This window comes from Rhincodon typus, chromosome 3 (genome assembly GCF_021869965.1).
Source record: "Rhincodon typus isolate 14 chromosome 3, sRhiTyp1.1, whole genome shotgun sequence".
In the NCBI taxonomy this organism is placed as follows: Eukaryota; Metazoa; Chordata; class Chondrichthyes; order Orectolobiformes; family Rhincodontidae; genus Rhincodon; species Rhincodon typus.
In genome coordinates, this window is record NC_063334.1 from 28,891,629 (window position 1) to 28,913,949 (window position 22,321).

The 22,321-nt window shown below is 43.6% G+C and overlaps 1 protein-coding gene across 1 annotated transcript in view; it reads right to left on the bottom strand.

Moving 5' to 3' along the window:
• The window catches only part of svep1 (sushi, von Willebrand factor type A, EGF and pentraxin domain containing 1), a 176,588-nt gene that overhangs the window by 74,700 nt on the left and 79,567 nt on the right, over positions 1–22,321 (bottom strand). The window contains exons 8-18 of the mRNA XM_048620145.1: positions 18,162–18,280; positions 17,692–17,821; positions 15,042–15,149; positions 14,492–14,623; positions 9,860–10,051; positions 7,478–7,599; positions 6,876–6,987; positions 5,587–5,808; positions 4,467–4,700; positions 3,159–3,320; positions 933–1,094 (exon numbers count right to left, since the gene is read on the bottom strand). Coding sequence (XP_048476102.1) covers positions 933–1,094; positions 3,159–3,320; positions 4,467–4,700; positions 5,587–5,808; positions 6,876–6,987; positions 7,478–7,599; positions 9,860–10,051; positions 14,492–14,623; positions 15,042–15,149; positions 17,692–17,821; positions 18,162–18,280 — 1,695 coding nt within the window. The remainder of the gene's footprint in view (positions 1–932; positions 1,095–3,158; positions 3,321–4,466; positions 4,701–5,586; positions 5,809–6,875; positions 6,988–7,477; positions 7,600–9,859; positions 10,052–14,491; positions 14,624–15,041; positions 15,150–17,691; positions 17,822–18,161; positions 18,281–22,321) is intronic.

A 22,321-nucleotide genomic window follows, 5' to 3' on the forward strand; every position in this document is an offset into this window, starting at 1 on the left:
AAGGAAGAAGAGAAACTTCTCTCATTCCATAATCACTGGTGGGAGGGTTGGTACAGAGAGTAGGATTGTGACGACCATGAGTGAAAATTAAAGTTACATCCCATTCAAGCGAAGACCTATGCATTAGCAATGCACTTGCCTGGGTTGAGATTATTTTCTAACTTGTGGAATCCAACTGCGCGGCATGTTTCCTCCAAGTTCATTCTACCTGAAATGCTTTTGCAAGCAAGGGTGGCATGGTGGCTCAGTGGCCAGGGCTGCCTCATAGTGCTAGGGACCGGGGTTCAATTCCAGCTTCAGGTGACTATCTGTGTGGAGTTTGCACATTCTCCCTGTGTCTGTGTGGGTTTCCTCTGAGTGCTCTGATTTCCTTCCACAGTCCAAAGATGTGCAGATTAGATGGATTGGCCATGTTAAATTACCCATAGTGTCAAGGGATGTACAGGCTAGATGCATTAGCCATGAGATATGCAGTGTTATAGGATAAGGATAGTGGAATGGGTGGGATGGGCTGAATGGCCTGCTTCCAAACTGTAGGGATTCAATTTTGAGATGTTTTCTGAATAGCACTGCACAGAAATATAATGATTTTCCACCAACTTTCTCTCTATGCTGTTAATACAGGTATTCACCGACTTATTTTAAACAGATGCATAAAAATCACAAGTGCAGCAGTAGCAGAGGCATATTGAGGTTTTTGAACAGGTAAGACTGCCAATCAGAATTCCTTTTAATGAGAATGAGACGGATTGCCTTATTTCACTAGATATTCTGCCAATGTTATCACTTGAATAAGTACAATAAATGAAACGAGCATCTTCAACCAATAAATATACAAACAATCATTTCACAAGTGACCGGCCTTATTTAAAAAATGGGGAGGATGTGAAGGGTGTGTTGTATAAATGTTCTAGGACTTTTTTGAGATGTACCTCCGCACTCAGAAACTTCAATGGCTCCTCTTTTCACTGTGGTCAAACCATCTGGACACGAAATGCATCTCTTTGCACTGTATGCTGGCTGAAAGGTTCCTAATGGACAAGATTCACACATCTCCAGGCCATTTGAAGAATATGTTCCTGGTTTGCATTGACCTAGCACAGAGAGAGAAAGAAAGTCAGGCAACATGGGATACCTGAAATTTTTAAATTACTTGCGACTTACATTGTGCCGTTCATGACCTCAACATGACATAACAGCTGTCAAGTTGTGATCACTGTTGCAATGTTGAGAAATGCAACATCATATTTGTGCACAGCAAGATCTCACATGCTCCAGATGATCACAATACCAAAGAATTGGCCGTCCCTGACAATGTTAAGACCCCCTCAAAGTTACCTCATTATTGCTATGAATAGCATAGTTGGAAATTAAAGGAGGTATTCAACTTCGAGGGTTATTTTCAAAGGAATTTAGAAAGAAATAAAAAGGCACACCTAACAGGGTCTGTTTCCATGTTGTATGACTGTATAACTCTGTGTTGAGGACGTTAAGACTATCTTGAACTGTGTGCTTCAATTATCCTGGTTCCCAGATGTTTGACTCCAGGGGACTGAATTTTTGTTCCTCGGTCAGGACAGTGGAGTTAAGGCCATTCCTTAGTTTGGAAACTTGACGCATAGGAAGTGCTCGGAAATGGGGATTTTCATTCTGGGGTGGCTGGGTTTGCTGGCTGCTGGGCTAGGTCACTTGGGAATGAGCGCAAAGGTAGGAGGCTGTGCAAGGCCTGATCCAACACGGAGCTGAGGTTTAACAGTAAACAGTTTAACTCTGTTTAACAGAGTTTAACAGAACTAAAACAGTTCTCTAGCCCTCAGTGCTCACGCCCATTCGCCTTTCCTCCAACACAGTGTTAGTGACACATCCTTGCCAACTTATTTTACTTTCTATTGGAAGGGTTGAAGTGTTTAGGATTTAAACATTTTCCGATTTGATACACTGATCTATGGCCCAAGCACTCCTGGGTTAGGTAATAGCGCAATCAAATGCTGCGTAACATGAAACTCCCTCTACTTTCTGCCAATGTTCAGAGGAAGTTCACACCCAATATTAAAGGAGTAAGACCAAATAGGGTGGGATTTATTGAACGGTTCAAACTACCTTCCACCTCCTTGCAATGTAGTAAATTATGAATTTACCTACACAATGAGAAAAAGAACACTACAATCAGCTAGACAATATCCAGTTTAACTGGCTGACAATATGTGGATATGACAGCCTGGCTGAAGCCTAAACCCTACAACTTACTGTCAATCCAGGAAACAAATGGATGTATTCAGTGAGATCCGGAAACATAGTCAGATGGGGAGAAAAGGTTAACTAAAATTAGTAGAGTTAGCTGGTTAACACATAATAACTGGTGTGCACTGTGCACTGTCAACCTGTATTTTGTATATGATATGCATATGCCATATGTTCCAGGATGCACTGTGGAACAGGTTTGTAGGCATCAAGATTTACTAATATTTTGAGGCTAAATGCCATGGCGCACCATTGCCAGATCAGTGAACTCCACAGAATGGAAATGGACCTTGAACACTTTGGATTGTGTCAACTTTGCAGCAGCTGATGGACAGCCTGTAGTCAATTCAAAGAGGGTTTTCAAGGAGCCGGCACAAGACAAAATGGGCTGAATGGCCTTCTTCTGTTCTGTGATAAATATGTGCTATCTTGTGTCCATGACCTGTAAGAACCAAATGCTTATCATCAACCTCATCTGACTGGAGACTCTGAAGATTGGAGCAGCATGTGAGTTCGTGCATGTGTAATCAGAATTGCTTTTGGGTTGCCAATCCTCCAGCATTGCCCTGTCGTCAGTAGGAATTGAAAATTGATTTCCAGGACAAATCTAGGAGATAAAAGTCATAATGGACATGAAAAACAGACCTTTTTCACTTTAGTTGATTAGAAATCTAAGTGTTGGAGGTTTATAAAGAAAGGCTGCTCAATTGACAATCAAGTGGGCAATGAAGAGTTTGCTCCATTTTTAATTGGACAGGTTAGCAACCAATGGGATAGCAGTGGGGCTGTTAGAAAGAGAATGTCATATGTGATGAAATCTCCAGACCAGACAGGAACCTTTACATTGCTCGTTGTTAAATTTGTACTCTTGGTTAAAGCTTTACACAGGGAAACATCTGTAAAATGTCATTTCTTACCTTTGCATTCATCAGTGCTCCTGCCATGTAGATATTCAGTCGAAGTGCCAGGGGGACACATCTTGCATTCCAGCTGTCCCTCTTCATCCTGATAGGCCCCAATCCAGCAGCTTTCACAAGCACGGTGTTCCAATGAGTAATATGTCCCCACTGGGCAATTCACTGCAAAATGTTTTTTTTTGCACAGGGAAGGGAGAAAGCATAAGGAAAAATTGTAAATCAGGTTTTCCATTGATTTGAATTGTGTTCAAAGAAAATTCTTTAAAAGACTTGCATATATTTCATGACCATAGGACACCTTACAGCGAATGAGGTACTCTTTGAAGTGTCGTCATTTTTGTAATCCAGGAAATGTGGCACACAATTGATATAAAGCACGCCCTCACAACGCGCTAATGACCAGATCATTGGTTTTTGAGATGCTGTTTGAGAGATAAACATTTCCCAGGACACCAGGGATTGCTCCATTGCTTGTCTTCAAAATTCTACCATGGGCTCTTTTGCATCCACCCAAATGGGCAGACAAGGCCTTGTTTTGATGTCTTATCTAAATCTATTAGTGCATCATTCCATAACCAAACCTCTTTCCAATAGGCAGCTCTTTTAATTCTGAAAGGTCATCATCACCAGCTCAAGGCATTGGACTCAGTGACTGTGAAGGAATGGCAGTATATCTTCAAGTAAGGATGGTGTGTAACATAGAGGCCAACTTGAAGGTAGTGGAGTTGCCGTGCTGCCCTCTGCTGCCCTTGTCCTTCGAGATGGTAGGGGTTTGGATGGTGCTGTGGAAAGAGGCTTGTCAATTTGCTGTAGCACATCTGTGGATGGTGAACACTATTGCCACTAAGCACATGGGGAGAGAATGAACAGCTAAGGTGGTGGACATGGTACTAATTAATCAGGCTGCTTTGTCTTGGATGGTATCTAGCATTTTATGTGTTGTTGGCTGCACTCATCCAGACCCAGGTGGAGAGTATTCTAGCGCACTCTTGACTTGTATGTTGTAAATGGTGGACCGGCTTTAGGGAGACATGTCTTACATAGTCATGATCCCAGCCTGACTGTGGAAACACTGAGCATAGATGATCCATAACGGTATATGGTGGAGGACAATGGCACATAAAAGTGGGGGAATTAATGGGGAGAGTTAATTTAAAATGATAGAAAAATAAAAAGGGTCGAAAGAGAGAAAGAAATAGGGAATGATAAACATGAAGACTTGAGGTCAAATTGACTAAAAGCAGTAGGTGCTCCTTTCTATCAACAGTATTTCAATTTAATTATAGTATTCAAACTCTGAATACTTACCACACATACGTTCCTTTAACACAGAGCCTGGTCTGCAGAATAAAGCTGCTTTACTGCTCTCCAGTGACTTGCTGTCTGACTGAACCACCTCAGAGGCAAAAGAGAATTGGTAAAGTGGGTCACTGTCCAATGCCCTCTTCAGCCGTCTCGAAACATGGTCCAATGTGTGAAAGAGTCGCCTTTGATTATCTGATTCTGCCGTAGCATTTTTGTCATCAGGCAACGCTACACTGGCTGCAAATTGGAAAGATAAAAAAAAATTGTCACTGTCTGATTTCATCTGCCCATATGTATTATTGCTTACAGAAACACCCTGAATCTCTACAAGACACTTGTTGGACCTCAACCAGAGCATTGCACCCAATTCCTGGCACCACAATTTGGGAAGGATGTGAAGACATTGGAGACGGAGTAGAAAAGATTAATGAAAATAATTCCAGGGTGAAGTACTTCAGTGACATGGATAGAGTGGAGAAAATGTCCCATTAATAAGTTGAGAGGAGATTTGATAGACGTGTTCAAAATCATGAGGCATCTGGAGAGTAAACAGAAAGGAACTGCTTCCATTGGGGGAATGGTAAAGAACCAAAGGACACTGATTTGAGGAGACCAGCAAAGGAGCCAGTTGGGGCATGAGGTCGAACCTTCTGCTGCAGGGAGGGATTAAGAACCAGAATACACTGCTTTGGAATTTGGCAAAGGCAGCTTCAATCGAGGCTGAAGCAAGGATCTGCAAGAATTACAAGAAAAGAATTTGCAGGGTGATGATGGAAAGGCAGGTGTGTGATTTTAGCTAGGAAACTCTTATAGAGGCACAGAATCTCCTCTACAAATCATCAACATGTCAATCATTGTGATGCTCCACCCTCCCACATTAAGTGAAAAACAAGACTTTGGACAATTCTTCAGCTTCAGTCAAACTGTCACTTCCCCCAAATCTGACATGATTATAACCAGTAAACAAGACTGTTCAAAGAAATTAAGCAATGATTACATCCCTTTGTAATAAGCCCATTGATTTTCCTCTACAGCTTATTGGCAGCAGTGACTAGCCTTTTCTTATCTGAGACTTCAGGGCAATTCTGGATGGTCAGTGAACCATCTTCTGTTGCATACTTACCACTGATATTAAATACAAGGTGGATTTTCTGGTCTGTCTCTGCAATGTTGAAGTTGACTCTCCGCTTATATTTCCTCTTTGTCTTCAGAGACAGCAGATCAGGAGCTGCAGTTACAGGCTTCTGTCTGTTTGACCTTTTCTGTAATCTGGAGGTTTTCACCGGTTCATAAGAGTATTCCATTTCGCTCAGTGGCTCATAATTATCTCCCCATATTTCTGGCCCTAATGGCAACAGAATATTTTCCTAGTTAGTGATGATCACTGTTTAATGCTAAAGTTAAGAAAACATTAATTTTGAGGTGAAAGCTGCAATGGAGCTATTTAATAACATGCCTGACGTATAAAGAAAATCCAATAGGACCTGAGGCAGAAATGCTGTCAGAAGAGAAAGCAGCCTCAGCTCAAGTTAACCAAACCCGAATAATTTAGCAACAGGATGTGGCCATTCAACCCATTCAGCCTGTAACACATTCAACTAGATCATGGCTGCTCTAATCGAACCTTGATTTGGGAACTTTTAATATAGCTAGCTCCAAAAATATTAGTTTTGAAATTTTCAATCAACCACCGATCTCAATAGCTTCTGGATCTGGAAGGAAGTTCCATATTCCACTCTCCTTTGTGAACAATCCAGCTCCAAATTTAAGTCCTGTGTTCTGGACTCCTTTCACCTATCAAATCATCTTAAGAACCTTCATTAGATCACCCTTTGATTTTCGATACACAAAGGAATACAAGCCGAGTACAGCAAACCGTCCTTATAATTTTACCCTTTTAGCTCCAGTACCATTCTGGTGAATCTGCGCCAGCCTCCTCTCTGGCTAATAGATCTTTCCTGAGACGTTGCGCTCAGTACTGAAGACAGTATTCCTAATGGGCTCTAACCAGTGCTTTCAATAGCTGTAGGAATCTTCCACTTAGTACTTAACACATTTCAGATAGTGAGACTATAAGCTATTTAATTTGTTTCGACTTCTACATATCTTCTTGAAGGATGGATCAGTTTCTAAGTGGGACAGGTGGATTGGCAGCCTTCAGGTCCTTTCCCCAGTTACTGTCTGGAAACCAGTCACCAAGAGCACAGAGAGGTGGCAGAGCAGGTTGGAAGAGCTGAATGATCCACTCCTGTTTGTTATGTTCTTGCTTCCTTGTCAACCAATATGAAACAAAGCCCCAAATAATACTTCACCCCCATTCTCCATTTTCCACCTCTCTCCCCATCACCTCATATTGGGACATTGTGCAACACAGGCTGTAGCATTATAAAGGAGCAAAGTCAGATATCATACCGATGATGGCAAAACCGTTGTCATAGTTATAATTGTACTCCAGGCACTGTGCTTTGGGTGAATCTTCCACATTACATTCAACATCGTTATCATCGCTGCACAGGGAAGGAACCTAAAGATATTTTAAAAAGAAAAGGCTAAGTCATTTCAGCATCTCAGACCAATCAGGAGTGTCAAGAAATCTGCAAGTAATGGTATTAATGTCACAGGGTAGTATACATGAACATAAAACTTGCTGAACCTCTTCAATAAACATAGTGTTTACAGTTTGGGCACAATTTAGTAACAACTTCCACTAGGCCCACAACTCTCTGATAACTCCGTCCTTCCACTTCTCGCCTCTTGCCCATTACCAGTTTTTATTGCTTCACTATGTGTGTGTTTGCCTAGACCTTAAGATCAGGGACTCCCTCGTTAAACATCCTTGTTTCTCTACCTCTCCCTTCTCCTTTAAGATGCTCCTTAAAATCTATCTTGTTCCTCTCTGAATTTCTCTATGTGAGATATTTGAATCTATTCAAAGCACAATATACAGGCAAGTTGTTATAGATAATTTTCCCACACCACACAACTTTGCTGTGCAGATACGGGCTTTTTTTTACCGTTTCAGTTAAGGCGTTGCCGAAAGTCCTCTCGAAGTTATCCAACAGGATGAAGTCATCACATCGATTTACGTTGTACTGTACCTCAAACTTCTTCTGGCCGTTATTCCCGAAGCGTTCCACTGCAATGGGTCAAAAAGAGAGAGGGTGCTCCGTTCAAGGGCTCAAATCAACATAAAAGCTTTGCCCTGAGAATCAGGAACCTGACATCAGGACCCTACCCAGATCCTGACCCCATGTATTTTGATGGTGTTCTTTGGCTCACTTTAACTGGAGCCAGTCGATCAGTAGGCAGTGAAGGCGTTTGCTGACCCCTATTAGGTAGGACCAATTAGGATGTGAGGGAGGCTAGCAGCCCTGCTCTCTGGCTGCAGTTTGAGTAAAACCGCAGTGATCTGAGGGGGACAAAAGGCAAAACAATCATCAGAGGGAAGGAGGAAGGGAACCAGAATGATTCACTTAACCTGCAACACTCTGAGCGCTTGAATGGTGACCACTGCAATGATAGGCCAAGCTGGCTTTCTGACTATTCATTGATTCCATGTAAATCTGCTGGGTCCTCCTGTCGTGTGCAATGTAATTTATTTTACTCACACACATTTCCCTCACAACAATGCTGAGATAGTACTAGTTTCTAAGTGTGCAGCAAGTGCAGTGCTTTAAAATGCCTTCCAGCTCAGCTTCTGGTGGCTTTTCTCTGAGTCAACGCCCAGGCCTAACTAATGAAGCACAGTGAGCTGAGATGAGTGAGCAGCATACTCACATAATTAAACAGTTAAATATTGCCTTCACTGAGCTGACCAGTCATATACACCATGGTGGGCCCCATAGCCACCAGGAAAGATGCAGATGAATGGAGCCCGATGGCCTCATCATTTTCCTTAATTGGCTTTGCTTCCAGTGTCAGATAGGTGGCCACTGGTTCTGCAGTGTTACTCCTGGTAATTGTCTGGGAGGTAGGAGAGGGGGGGAGGAGGTGCTACTTTGACATGTTTTTTGCCACTTCCCAGAATTTCCTTGACCTGCCATATCCAAACCCAACTCCATTATGCCAGTGACATTCTAGCTAGTGTCCTTGTTCAGCCAACAGTGGCAGAAAATGGAGGCAGAAAGGCTACCAATTGGAGATCTAGTCAGAATGCACAGCTGTACTGGGTTGGCATTGCTCCTTGTGCTTAAGATAGGAGTCTTGCGCCTGATCACCAATCATTAATTCATCCTGGGGCTTCATGTGAAAATCCAGTGCCAATACAGCGTCAGCAGCAATTACCCGATCTGCGCAAAATCACTCACGTAAAAGCAAAGTACTGTGGATGGCAGAAATCTAAAATAAAAACCAAAAGTACTGGAGAAACTCAGCAGCTCTTGCAACATCTGAGGACAGAACAACAGAGTTAACATTTTGAGCCCAGTATAACTCTTCTTCAGAGCTGAATGGAGCCGGAAAATGATGCTTTATATGCTGTTGGCAAAGAGGGAGGAGGAGCAAGTGGTATAGATAGTGATTATGCCCAGAGAAAAAGACAAAGGGAGTGCTAACGGTAGTAGAGGGGAGATATAGATGAAGAATAGGTGTTAATGGTAGGTGTGAATAGAATAAAATAGGTCAGAGATCGTAGGAACTGCCAATGCTGGAGTCTGAGATAACAAGGTGTGGAGCTGGATGAACACAGCTGGCCAGGCTGCATCAGAGGAGCAGGAAAGCTGACGTTTTGGGTCTGGACCCTTCTTCAGAAAATAGGTCAGCTCTGCTGACAGCAAACTCATACAACAAGACACTTAGGGAAAGAGGGAAGAGGGTATATTCAACTGGAGGACAATGTTCATGGCCTGAAGTTGGTGAACTCAGTGTTGAGTCCTTAAGGCTGTAAACAGCCTCAGTAGAAAATGAGGTGCTATTCCTCCAGTTTACGTTGGGCTTTGCTGCAGCACTGTGGTAGGCCTAAGGCAGAAATGTTAGTGTGAGATTAAGATGGCGTGTCTCAATTTTAAGCAACTGGAAGTCAGGGTCATTCTGATGGTCAGAGAAGAGATGTCCCGCAAAGCTTTCAGTCTCATTCTGCCTTGACAATGTGGCACAATGGTAGAAACGTTAGATCCGCTGAGCTCAGACATTGGGAGCAGGACCACTCACTCTCTGTTCCATCTTCTTGACCCTGTGAAACCTGTGAAATCTAGCCCACTATCGATACTTATCCAATGGGAGATGATAAGAGTTGAGATGAATTTTGAGTTTGGGATTTGAGATGTTCACCCATCCTTTTGGGTTTACAATTGTTCACTATCAAAGCTGCTGGTAAAACCATCTGACCAACTATTTTGCACTCATTGTGAAAGGAATATTCGATTAATAGAAAGCTGTGTCTGGTGAGTATCACTTACCGGAACAGTCAGGCCTCACAGATGAGGCAGCTGGAATCCACAAGCCATCATGGGCACAATAATAATTTTCAACAGATTCGACAGCAAGTCCATATCCATCAAAGCAGTACAGAGTGCAATTCACACGCAGATCATCAGCAACGCAAGAGAAGCCTCCATTCAGAGGAGTGAAAGGCACTCCACAAACTGTGTCTAGTGAAGAAAATAGGTGTGAGTACCAGGATTGACCTTTCAGAGTCCCTAGCATATATTCTCACTACTCACTGGATGGGTGCAGCTGCAGTGACACTCAAGAAGCTCAAAAATGTGATCTTAGCTCTTGGTCTTGGTCTTACTCTCCACCTAGTCAATTGTATTGCACCTGCAGTATGCAGGATTTACACTGCTGCAACTCACTGTGATTACCCTGATACACCTTCCTCTCTACCACTGAGCGGGACAAAAGCAACAAAGTCATGGGAGCTCAATCATCTCCAAGTTATCCTCCAAGTCATATGCCATCCTGACTTGGAAATCGGCCTTGTGCCATCACTGGGTCTGTACCCTGCAATTCCCTATCCACCACTGCAGTGGGTCCTCAAGCAGAGAAGGTTCAAGGAGAAGGTTTATCCCTCTGTGTCTCAGGGAAACTAATGAACCAGGCAATTGATGTGACTGCACCAAAACATCGCTCACACCTTGAGAAGTTAACTAAACTGAGATGGCCCCTGAAATGTCAATTAAGGGGATTTTTTGGGTGAAAAAGACAGCATCAGTGAGAATAGGCAACAACACCTCCTCCATGACAATCCTCAACACCGGCGCCCTGCAAGGCTACGTACTCAGCCCCCTACTATAATCCCTATACACTCAGACTGTGTGACCAAACTTCGTCCAAAATCCATCTACAAGTTTGCTGATGACACCACCATTGTAGGCCGGATCTCAAACCATGATGAGACAGAGTACAGGAAAGAGATAGAGTGCTTGGTGGAGCGGTGTAAAGATAACAATCTCTCCCTCAACATCAACAAAGTGAAAGAGCTGGTCACTGACTTCAGGGAGCAAGGGGGAGGGCATACCCATGTCTACATCAATGAAACTGAGGTGGAGATGGCCAAGACTGTTGAGTTCCTAGGAGCGATGATAACCAACAATCTGTCCTGGCCCACCCACATTGATGCAATGTTCAAGAAAACACAACAACGCCTTTACTTCCTCAGGAGGCTAAGGAAATTCAGCATGTCTGTAAAAACTCTTACCAATTTTTACAGATGCATCATAGAAAGCATTCTATCCAGGTGCATCACAGCTTGGTATGGCAACTGCTCTGCCCGGGACCCTAAGAAACTACAGAGAGTTGTGAACACAGCCCAGTGCATCACGCAAGCCAACCTCCCATCCATTGGTCTCCACCTATACTTCTCGCTGCCTCGGAAAGGCAGTCAAGATAATCAAAGACCCCTCCCACCCCGGTTATAATTTCTTCCAACCTTTTCCACTAGGCAGAAGATATAAAAGCTTAAAGACATGTACCAACAAATTCATGAACAGCTTCTTCCTCGCTATTACTAGACTTCTAAATAGACCTCTCAAATTTCAAATTAAATGTTGACCTCACACTTTGTGCACCTTCCCTGCAGCCGTAACTTCATATTCCTTGCTCTGTTCTATTACCCTAATGCACTTTGTATGGTGTGATCTGTCTGTACTGCATGCAAAACAAAACTTTTCACTGTATCTAGGTACATGACCAGAATAAATCAAATCAAATCAAATTGAGTGTTCTACTTGGTTAACTTTATTGAGTTTATATCAGATATTAAGACCCAAAATGATTCTGAGGGGAAGCAAGATGCATACACCTCCTCTAGAGAATAGGACTACAGCAGTTCAAGAGGGCATCTCACCACCACGTTCTCAAGGGCTACTTGGGCCGGGCTATAAATGCTGGCCTAGCCAGTGATGCTCACATCCCATGAATGAATAAAGAAAAGAGTCGTGTTCTTCAATATACATTAGATTTGGGTTTCGACTTTGAGCTTAAATCACAATGCCACAGCCCCAACTGTTGTAAGTAAGGCTTTTCCCAGATATAGAGGAACACCTAGTCAAAGCAAATATGAAAAAGTCAAGTGGGTTGGAGTGAATGTCTATAAAAGTTACAACACAGAAGGAAACAAATTAGTGCTTCATGTCCGTGCTAGCTCTCTGCAAGTGCAACATTCCTTTTACAGTTTTCCCAAAGCGCTGAAATGTCTTCATTTTCCTCAGGTGCTTATCCATTCAGCTTTTGAAAGTCACAGTTGAATCATGGCTGATCTGATTGTGGCTTTAATCTCACATTCTCTCCCATCCCCAATAACCTTCAACTCCTTTGTTCATCAAGAATCCATCTAAGTCTGCCTCCACTGCTGTTTGGACAAGAGAATCCCACAAAATCACAATTCTCTCAGAGAAACTATTTTTTCCTCATCTTTTTAAACTATGCCCACTAGTTTAAGTGTCTTAGAGTCAGAACGGTGTGAAAGTAGGGCATTCAGCCCCTCAAGTCCACACCAATCCTCTGAAGAGCATCCCACTGAGACCCACGCCATTCCCTATAACCTTGCACTTCCCATGGCTAATCCATCTAGCCTGCACACCTTTACAGCGTGGGAGGAAACCTACACTTACACAGGGAGAATGTGCAAACTCCACACAGATAGTCACCCTAGGGTGGAATCGAACCCTGGGCCCTAGCACTATGAGGCAGCAATGCTAACCATTAAACCACCTTTTTTCTTGAAGGGAAATTGTCCTTTCAGGATCCACTTTGTCAAGTTCTTTCAGGTTTTATATATCTCAGTAAGGTCACCCTTCATTTTTGTAAACTCCAGTGATATAGGTTCAGCCTGTCCAATCTTTCGTTGTAAGATTTTCCCCACTTTGCCCCCTTCCCGGGTATAAGTCAAGTGAACCTTCTCTTATCTGTTTCTAACATATTTATATCCTTTCTTAAACAAGGAGATCAAAACAGTACACAGTATTCCAGATGTAGCCTCACCAATGCCCTATATCGATATATTAAAGCAAAATTTTCCTACTTCTTTATTTCGTTCTCCAAGCAATAAATGATGACATTCTACTAGCCTTCCTAATCAATTGTTGTACCTCCATGCTAACATTAGCGGTTCATGTACTAGGACACCCAGATTTGTCTGCATCTCAGAGTTTTCTCAACATTTTCCTTTCTAAGAAGGACGACCTGAGATTCTCCAAACTATGCACATTCCAGAAGTCCCTCATCACTGGAACAATTCTCATCAATCTTTTCTGCACCTTTCCTAAAGTTTTGCTAGGCTTTCTAAAGTGTGGTGCTGAAAATTGAGCACTATACTCCAGTTGAGGCTGCATCAGTGTTTTACAAAGGTTCATTATAATCTCAGATAACAAGGTGTAGAGCTGGATGAACATAGCAGGCCAAGCAGCATCAGAGGAGCAGGAAAGCTGACGTTTTGGGCCTAGACCCTTCTTCAGAAATGGGTCTAGGCCCGAAACATCAGCTTTCCTGCTCCTCTGATGCTGCTTGGTCTGCTGCGTTCATCCAGCTCTACACCTTGTTATCTCAGATTCTCCAGCATCTGCAGTTCCTACTATCTCTTCATTATAATCTCCTTGCTTTTGAACTTCATTGGCCAGATATTTTCATGTTTTGTTTCAAAGTGGAGCACGTGATGACTAACACGTTTCCCCTCTCAGTGAAAAAACACAAGGAAAGTGGTGCCAAGGGTTAGTGGCAAGGGCAGAGGGTGGCTTTCTGGGTCCTACCTGCTTGGTTTCCTCTTCATTGATTTATAATGAACATCGGAAAATTGAAAATAGGAACAGAATTTCGTCCCTCAAACTTGCTCCTTTACTCAACATGATCACAGCTGATCTTCTACCTTAATTTCACTTTCTCATTCAATCCCCTGTCTCTTAATTCCCTTAATACTGACCTATGGTTCCCTGTTTTTTTGCCCCCTCCTTTCTTGAATAGCTAGGCTGCATTCACTGCTTTCCAATTTAAAGGGGCCACTCCAGGATTGAGGAAATGACAGATCAAATCAAAATTTTGTCAGCCATTTCATTTAAACAATGCGCCTATGAAGACCTGGGGGTTTGTCAGCTTCTCTAGTAGTTTTTTTCTTTAGAATTTTGACTTCCTAGCTCTTTGAATCTGTTATTCCTTATTTCACAGCACAACACCAGTGTCAAGATCAAACCTAACCCCTTTAGTGCTTGAAACTGTTGATAAGGATTAGTACGTTTAGGCTCACTAATGAACCACTGAATCTTACAGTGAGGCCATTCAGCCCATTTGTGTCCATGGTACCTCTTTGATAGACCAATCCCTGCTCTTTTCCCACAGATCTGCAAATTTCTCTTTTTTCATGAATCTATCCAATTTCCTTTAGATTACGGATTCTGCTTCCACCACCTTTCAGGCAATGCGTTCCTGATCACAATAGTTCACTGTGCAAAATGGAAAAAGCAATCTCATTTCCCTTTGTCTCTTTCGCCAATTCCCTTAAATTGGTGTCCTCAGGTTAGTTAATTGATGCAAATAAAAAATTTACAAAAGTAAAATGCAAGTGTTTTGATTTGGTGAACACAAGCATTGTCTTGTACCTCTGATGATGATTCGAATATCACAGATCCTGTTATTGCCAGAAGGATCTGTCGCAGTGTAACGAACAACTGTCTCTCCACGTGGGAAAAAGTCTCCAAGCGAATGGGTCTTCTTAATCTTCACTGGAGCACCTATAAACAAGGACATGGAGGGATTTCAGAAATAGAGCAAGTAGAGTGTCTTACTGCATGTGGCAAGACAGTACATTGGCAATGACTGGATTCATTCATCTATCTCTGGGATTGATATTTGTCTTCTCGCCCTGCGTGTTAAACTGGAAAAGTGGATTGCCTACCCTATATAGAGCTCAAGGTATACAGAGTCTGCATGGGTCCATGACAAGCTGGCTGGAAGTTCCCTCCTCGGAAGGACAGTGGCAGTTACAATTATAATTGGGTGGTTTGTCATGTGTTCCTTGATACACAGCCAGAGACAGATATCAAATCCACAATTAAACAACTGGCAATTAAATAATCTTGCATTTAGAGATTTATATACATCCAATCTGTTTCACAATCTGAAAGCTGTCCACATTGTTGATAATAATACCTGAATTATCTGAAAACTGTGGTTCCTCCCATGTAGCCTGATACGTCTCGTCATGTGTCAAGATGGGAGATGGTGAACGACACCTGTCAATCACAGGGGGTTCAGTATCTAAAAGAATGTAAACAAAGCATTCCCTAAGTAAACTCTGCCCTGAGTTGTTAATCAAACATAAATAATGGTTCATTGGAATTAGTCAGGTTGCACAGCACAAAGACAGAACTATTCTAATACTCAGCTCCCACTTTCCTTTCAGCAAGTGCATTCCAATCAGAATAATTCACTCGGCAAAAAACTCCTCGTCTTTGATGGAATAGCACGCAATATTCTGAAAGTTCTCATTTCAGACATGCTTTCCCATTACCTGACAGGGTGGTCTAATGTTATTCCCTATCTGGTCAAATTCATCTCATATTAGAAGTATAAAACTATCAAGCAAAATATAAAATAAAAAAAGCATATTAGAAGTATTTTGTGGATATTTAAACATCTTAAACTGCCAATTCCACTGCTATCTGGGTCCACTTGTCCAACAGCAGTTCACCCTCGACCTGAAGCGGCTGTCTATGGGCACCATAAATGTCCTGGGCCCAATAATATTCATAGAATCCCTACAGTGTGGGAACAGGCCATTCGGCCCAACAAGTCCACACTGCCCCTCTAAACAGCATCCCACCCAGACCCACCCTCCCATGTCTAACCCACCTAATCTACACATCCCTGGGCACTATGGGCAATTTAGCATGGCCAACTCACCTAACCTGCACAGCTTCGAACTGTGGGAAGAAACCGGAGCCCCTGGAGGAAATCCACACAGACACGGGGAGAAAGTGCAAACTCCACACAGACAGTTGCCTGAGGGTGGAATCGAACCGAGGGCCCTGGTGCTTGAGGCAGCACTGAGCCACCATGCCACCCTTCATGTAGCACTTATTTCAGGAGGGAGGTCTGAGACACGAGCTCCAGTTTCAAGTCCAACTCCATGACTTGATGGCGATGGAAAACGCTTTCACATTGAGGCCATCAACCTGTAAATCCTTCTAAATATACGGCTGTGAGAGCAGAGAGTTTCAGAAGAATTTCCTGCCAGTTATGCCTGTAGTGGAGTGGCTCCCCTGAAATTATAGCCTCTGGTTTAGGTTAGTGACCCGCTTCCAGGAATAATCAAGCAACAGAAACAAACATAGTAGTCTGCATAGTCTGCCTCATATACCTCTAGGTTGGGGAAGTCTATAAGTCTATCCCTGGAAGCAGTTGGGGTCAGGAGGACAAATAACGGATGGATAGAAACTTTGCCTGACCTTGTTGCCCCCCTAGCAGAGTGAGACCGCAGGACATTCTGAGAGATATTGTCACTTAAGGATGTCTGAAAAAACCAAAAATATTCTTGTGTCACACAAGCCCTGAAATGTCTCATTTCTCCCTATTGCAGTCAATTCCCATAATTTCTAACTCTTGGTTTGATGTTTACTGTGCAGGGAAAGTACTTTCCACCAGAGTTTGAAGTCCCTGTTGTGTAAACAGTATGTATTTGTATTTATTCTTGCAACTGAAATTTAAACAATGCATCCAAGGTTGGTTAATTCATCAAAATTTGAAATGCTTTAACCCAAGAAAAGTGCACAATTCTTCCCATTGCTACATTAGCTCAGAAAAAAATTATTAACAGTATGCTTTAAGAAGAATTTGAAATTTACAGGATTGGGAAGGGAGTTATGGTATTACTGGACTGCCCAAGGCAATCAGACTACTCGTAATCTTAGTGTTGTATTTGATCCCAAGATGAGCCATTGATCACATAACCATGCTATCACTAAGATTGTCTATGTCCTACAGTGTAGCACTGCCCAACTCCACCCTTGTCCCAGCTCATCTTCTTCATGAAAGCCTCAGCGTTTTCTACCTCTAGACCTGACTATACAAACACAATCCTGACAGCTCTCTCACATTATAACTTCATCAAACTTCAGGTCATCCAGTATTCTTCCTGAGTCCTTATTCACACTGAGTCCCTTTCCCCTGTAACCCCTGTGGATGCTGACCTCCTTTGGCTCCTGGTTAAGCAACACCTCTCCATTAAAATTCCCATTGTTGTTTCCAAAACCCTTCATATCGCTGTAAGCTCCTATATGCTGCAGAGATATCTGTTCACCTCCAATTCTTGTCCCTTGCATTTTCCCGATTTTAATCACTCCATCGTGGTGGCTGTGCTTTTAGCTTTTCTGGGCCCAAAGCGCTGGAATTGCCTCCCAAATTCTCATTATTTCTATGATTCATTCCTCCCATTACAATACCTCTTAAAGCCTCGCTTTTTGACCAAGATATTAATCAACTGCCCTGATGTCTCCTTCAAAAATGTACATGTCTAAACTAGTGCAGGGCTCTGAGAAATCTGTGTCAGATGACAATAATGTTATCTGCAAGGTCGTGGAGGAGAAAGAAGACATAATTTCAAGATACATAGCCATTCAAGATCACTTTGGTACTATAATTCCACCTCTTTCCCTGTTGCTCACTTTCCTAAACAGAAAATTACTAGGAGTTGGGACATTACCTAAATTGCAGAAACTAGAGGATTCTTGGCTAAGATGATCATATCTCAGGTGTAAGTATTTACCAGTAGTTTACTGTTACCCATCAAGTGTTCACTCACCGATAACTTTTATATTAAAGGAGCAATTTGCTTTGTTTCCACTCTTGTCTGTTGCTGTGTAGGTGATAGTGATTTCTCCAATTGGGAAGAGATGAGGCGGAACCACTGCAGGAGTCACTTGTAAAGACACCTTATGATGCAGAGGAGAGATTGCTGTGAGTGGTAAGGTTTGTAAATTCAACCATGGGTTAACAATGAGAGAACAACCTTCCCATTCTTCCACTAAAGAATAGCTGTAAAATCTTTTGTATCCAACTGAGAAAAAGGACAGACGGAGCCTTACACCTCTGACAGTGCAGCACTCCCCTAGTACTGTCGGCCTAGAGTTTGTACTCGAGTCTCCGGAGTGAGAAATAAACCATCAATGCTCTAACTCAGGTAACACGAATTCTATCCACTAAGACTCAGCCGATACCAGATACCGAATGCAGTTTCTGGATCAAACTTTAACCAGAAACTCCAGCACTCACCTCATCAGCTGAGTTGTCGTTTGATTTTGGTGGCTGCCAGGTAACATTTGCTGTTTTTTGATGTTCTGAAGTTGCCACCTTGACTTCCTCTGGACAGTAGATTTGAGGAGCCTCGATGTCTAATTGATTCAACCATATGGGAAAAGAAAATCAGCTCACCAATTAAATTTAAACAACACCGTGAAAAATAATCCTTTTTATTGCAATACCATTCATCCAATAGGAAACTAAATGGTAATCAAATGGCAATATTGGAACCACAAATTGTGCTTCTTTAAAAACATCCACACCAGATAGGAATGTATGAAACATCTGATCCAGTAGTGTGCTCAGACCCTTAAACGACAGAGTGTAAGTGAGTCCTGCTGAGGATACATAGGGCTGCATGATAACTGACACAGTCATGATAACTTCCTTTACATTACATGCAGCTTTCCCTTTGCTTCATTGAAATAGACGTCAATACGTGAAAGAAATGGATGACAGTAAGCTCTGACAAATCCAAGCAACCTGCTTGATATCAAGAGACTAACAAAAAAAGATTTGTATCTATATAGCCTCTCATGGCCTCAGAAAATCCCAAAGGCTTTACAGCCAAAGAAACATTTTTAAGACAGAAGGTTAGATTTTGAATGCTTCTACCACCTGCTAATACTGGGGCGTGTGCTGTGTGGCGAGGGCTGGTGCAGGTGACATTCCAAACTCTTGCCGTGTCAACCCTCTGATTGTCAGAGGCCTTCCCACTGGAGGCTATTTGAGGCCCTTAGTTGGCTAACTCAAGGCCAATTCAGCTTCTGATTATGGTGCCCTGGTATCCTGCTGGAGGGTGGGGTGGGGTGCATGCACCGTGTTGGGCGGAGACTTGGGCTGGCTCCCTGTCGGTTGGGGAGGCCTCTGCTGATCTAGGATCCTGCGGCCCACAAAGAGGCTCCAACCCCCATTGTAGCAAGGGTCACATCCTCACCCTAGAGAGAGGCCCTCTTTCCCTCCACAATGAAGCCCTGCCTGACAAGCTATGATGATCTTCTTTCATCTTATCTTCTGTGGCCTCACTGCTAATGCTCCGGAGCCAGCTGTAGTCCCAGTCATGGCCTGCATGGTGCTGCAGTGACTGAAAAGATAGGATCTGTGCCTTTAATCACACAGGAACCCTAACGACCGGCAAATATCAACCAGTTGGCATTCAATTCCATTGAAGGTCCTTGAAATGGCCATAATGGGATTTCCACTGGCATGGCCTTCAAATTAAGTTCATTGTCAATACTATAATGTGGGAAAGACTGTAGCACCATCCCACCAACAGCAAAGTGAAAAACAATCAGATTATTTAGTGAGATAACAAGGTGTAGAGCTGGATGAACACAGCAGGCCAAGCAGCATCAGAGGAGCAGGAAAGCTCGTTTCGGGTCTGGACCCTTCTTCAGATTATTTAGTGATGTGGGTTGATTGATCTAAGGCCTCAGGGAGAATTGGTAAGTGCTACTTCAAAGTAATGTCATGGGATGTTTTATATCTACCAGACAGGCCCTTGGTTTCAAATCTCATCCAAAGTAGGGGTCATCACTTTACTGGAGTGCCAACCTAGCTATTTTTGCTAAAGTCTCTAAAGTCGGTCTTGAACATAGAGGCAAGAGTGCAACCCATTAAGCCAACAAAAAAAAACACAAACCGGGCTTGATCCTTTATTTAAAGCCAAATAATTTGGGATTAATTGTGACGATTGGTTGAAACTAGCTTTTGTGTTTGCTTTGTTATTGTTCAGATATACTGAGTGCTTGTGAATTGAATGAGCTAGCTTGGTCTTTTTAAACAAGGAAGATATCACTCTGGCTGGTTAGAATCAGGGATTGACAATAGGATTATTAATTATGTAGATGCTGGACCTGGGCAGATAATCCAGTTAGGTTTGAGTGTATACTGCCTTGTGATAAAACCATTGATGGCTGTGCCTTCGGCTGTCTAGGCCCTGAACTCTGGAATTTGTTCCCTAAATCTCTCCAGCTTTCTCTCCTCCATTAAGATGCACCTTTACCAATTACAGTTAACTCTGACAAATCCAAGCAACCTGATTGATATCAAGGGACTAAGAAAAGAAAGATTTGCAACTATATAGCCTCTCATGGCTCTAGAAAATCCCAAAGGCTCTGCAACCAATTAAATATTTTTAAGACAGAAGGTCAGATTTTAAATCACAGCAATGGAAGGATCCAAATTAATAAACCAATACAGAGCCAATGCAGCGCCACATGCACACTCTCAACCTTTCTCTCCAACAGCATCGCAACGTGCTGGCTCAGGGCTGCACTGCTCCGCAATTCCACTTCATTCTCCGGCTCATTCATTGTGCTAACAAGAAACTTTTTCTTTTCCTTTCAGGCATCAAGACCCACAAGATGCAACAACTCAAAAATACCCATGGCCCTCTGGAACCTACCTCTACTCACCTTCCCTCTGACTCTATCCCCTCTGCCAACCCCTCCCACCTCGTGTCGGGTATTCACCATCCCTCCTAACCTTCCACTCTCTGATGCTGAACGCTCTGTACTCAGCAAAGGCCTCAGCTTTATCCCTCTCCGTCCCCACCTTAATGAATTTTGGGCACGACATGACACCGAACTGTTCTTCCACTGTCTTCGCCTCCGTGCTCACTTCTTTGGACAAGAGTCCTCTCCCTGTCCCACTGACCCCTTTGCCCAACTCCAACACTCTCCCTCCACCTGGACCCCTCCCTCCGGCCTTTTACCTGCACTCGATCTTTTCATTGAGAACTGTCAACGTGACATTAGTCGCCTCAATTTCACTGCCCCTCTCAACAAATCCAACCTATCACCCTCCGAACTGACTGCATTCCGTGCACTCAGATCTAACCCTGACTTTGTCATTAAGCCTGCCGATAAGGGTGATACTGTTGTAGTCTGGCGTGCTGACCTCTACCTTGCAGAGGCTGAGCGCCAGCTCTCCGATACCTCCTCCTACTTTCCCCTGGACCATGACCCCACCATGGCACATCAGGCCATTGTATCCACTACGGTTACAGATCTCATTTCATCCGGTGATCTCCCTCCATCCGCTTCCAAGCTAATAGTCCCCCAACCCCGCACAGCTCATTTCTACCTCCTGCCAAAAATCCACAAACAGGACTGTCCAGGTAGAGCCATTGTTTCAGCCTGCTCATACCCCATAGAACTCATCTCTTCCTACCTTGACTCAGTCTTCTCCCCCCTGGTCCAATCCCTACCCACGTACATCCACGATTCATCTGACGCCTTACGCCGGTTTCAAAGCTTCCAGTTTATCGGCTCCAGCCACCTCCTCTTTACCACGGATGTGCAATCCCTTTACACATCCATTCCCCACCAGGAGGGCCTTAGGGCTTTCTGCTTCTTCCTGGAGCAAAGAGCTGAACCATCCCCACCCACCACCACCCTTTTCCACTTGGCTGAGCTTGTCCTCACCCTCAACAACTTCTCTTTCAACTCCTCTCATTTTCTTCGGGTAAGCGGGGTTGCCATGGGTACCTGCATGGGCCCTGGTTATGCCTGTCTCTTCCCCTCCCTTGTCTGCCTTCCGCAGGGACCGTTCCTTTCGGGACACCCTGATCCACACTTCCCTCACCCCCAACACCTCCCCACAGCCCTACGGCACCTTCTCCTGTAACCGGCAAAGGTGCAACACCTGCCCATTTACCTCCTCAGAGATAGTAGGAACTGCACATGCTGGAGAATCCGAGACAACAAGGTGCAGGGCTGGATGAACACAGCAGGCCAAGCAGCATCATAGGAGCAGAGAGGCTGACGTTTTGGGCCTAGACCCTTCATCAGAAAAGGGGGAGGGGAAGGGGGTTTTGAAATAAATAGGGAGAGAGTGGGAGGCGGATAGAAGAGGGATAGAGGAGAGGATAGGTGGAGAGGAAACAAACAGGTCGAAGAGGCGGGGATGGGGCCAGGAAAGGTGAGTGTAGGTAGGGAGTTAGGAAGGGGATAGGTCAGTCCAGGGAGGACGGACAGGTCAAGGGGGCGGGATGAGGTTGGTCGGTAGGAGATGGAGGTGCGGCTTGAGGTGGGAGGAGGGGATAGGTGGGAGGAAGAACAGGTTAGGGAGGCAGGGACGAGCTGGACTGGTTTTGGGATGCGGTGGGGGGAGGGGAGATTTTGAAACTT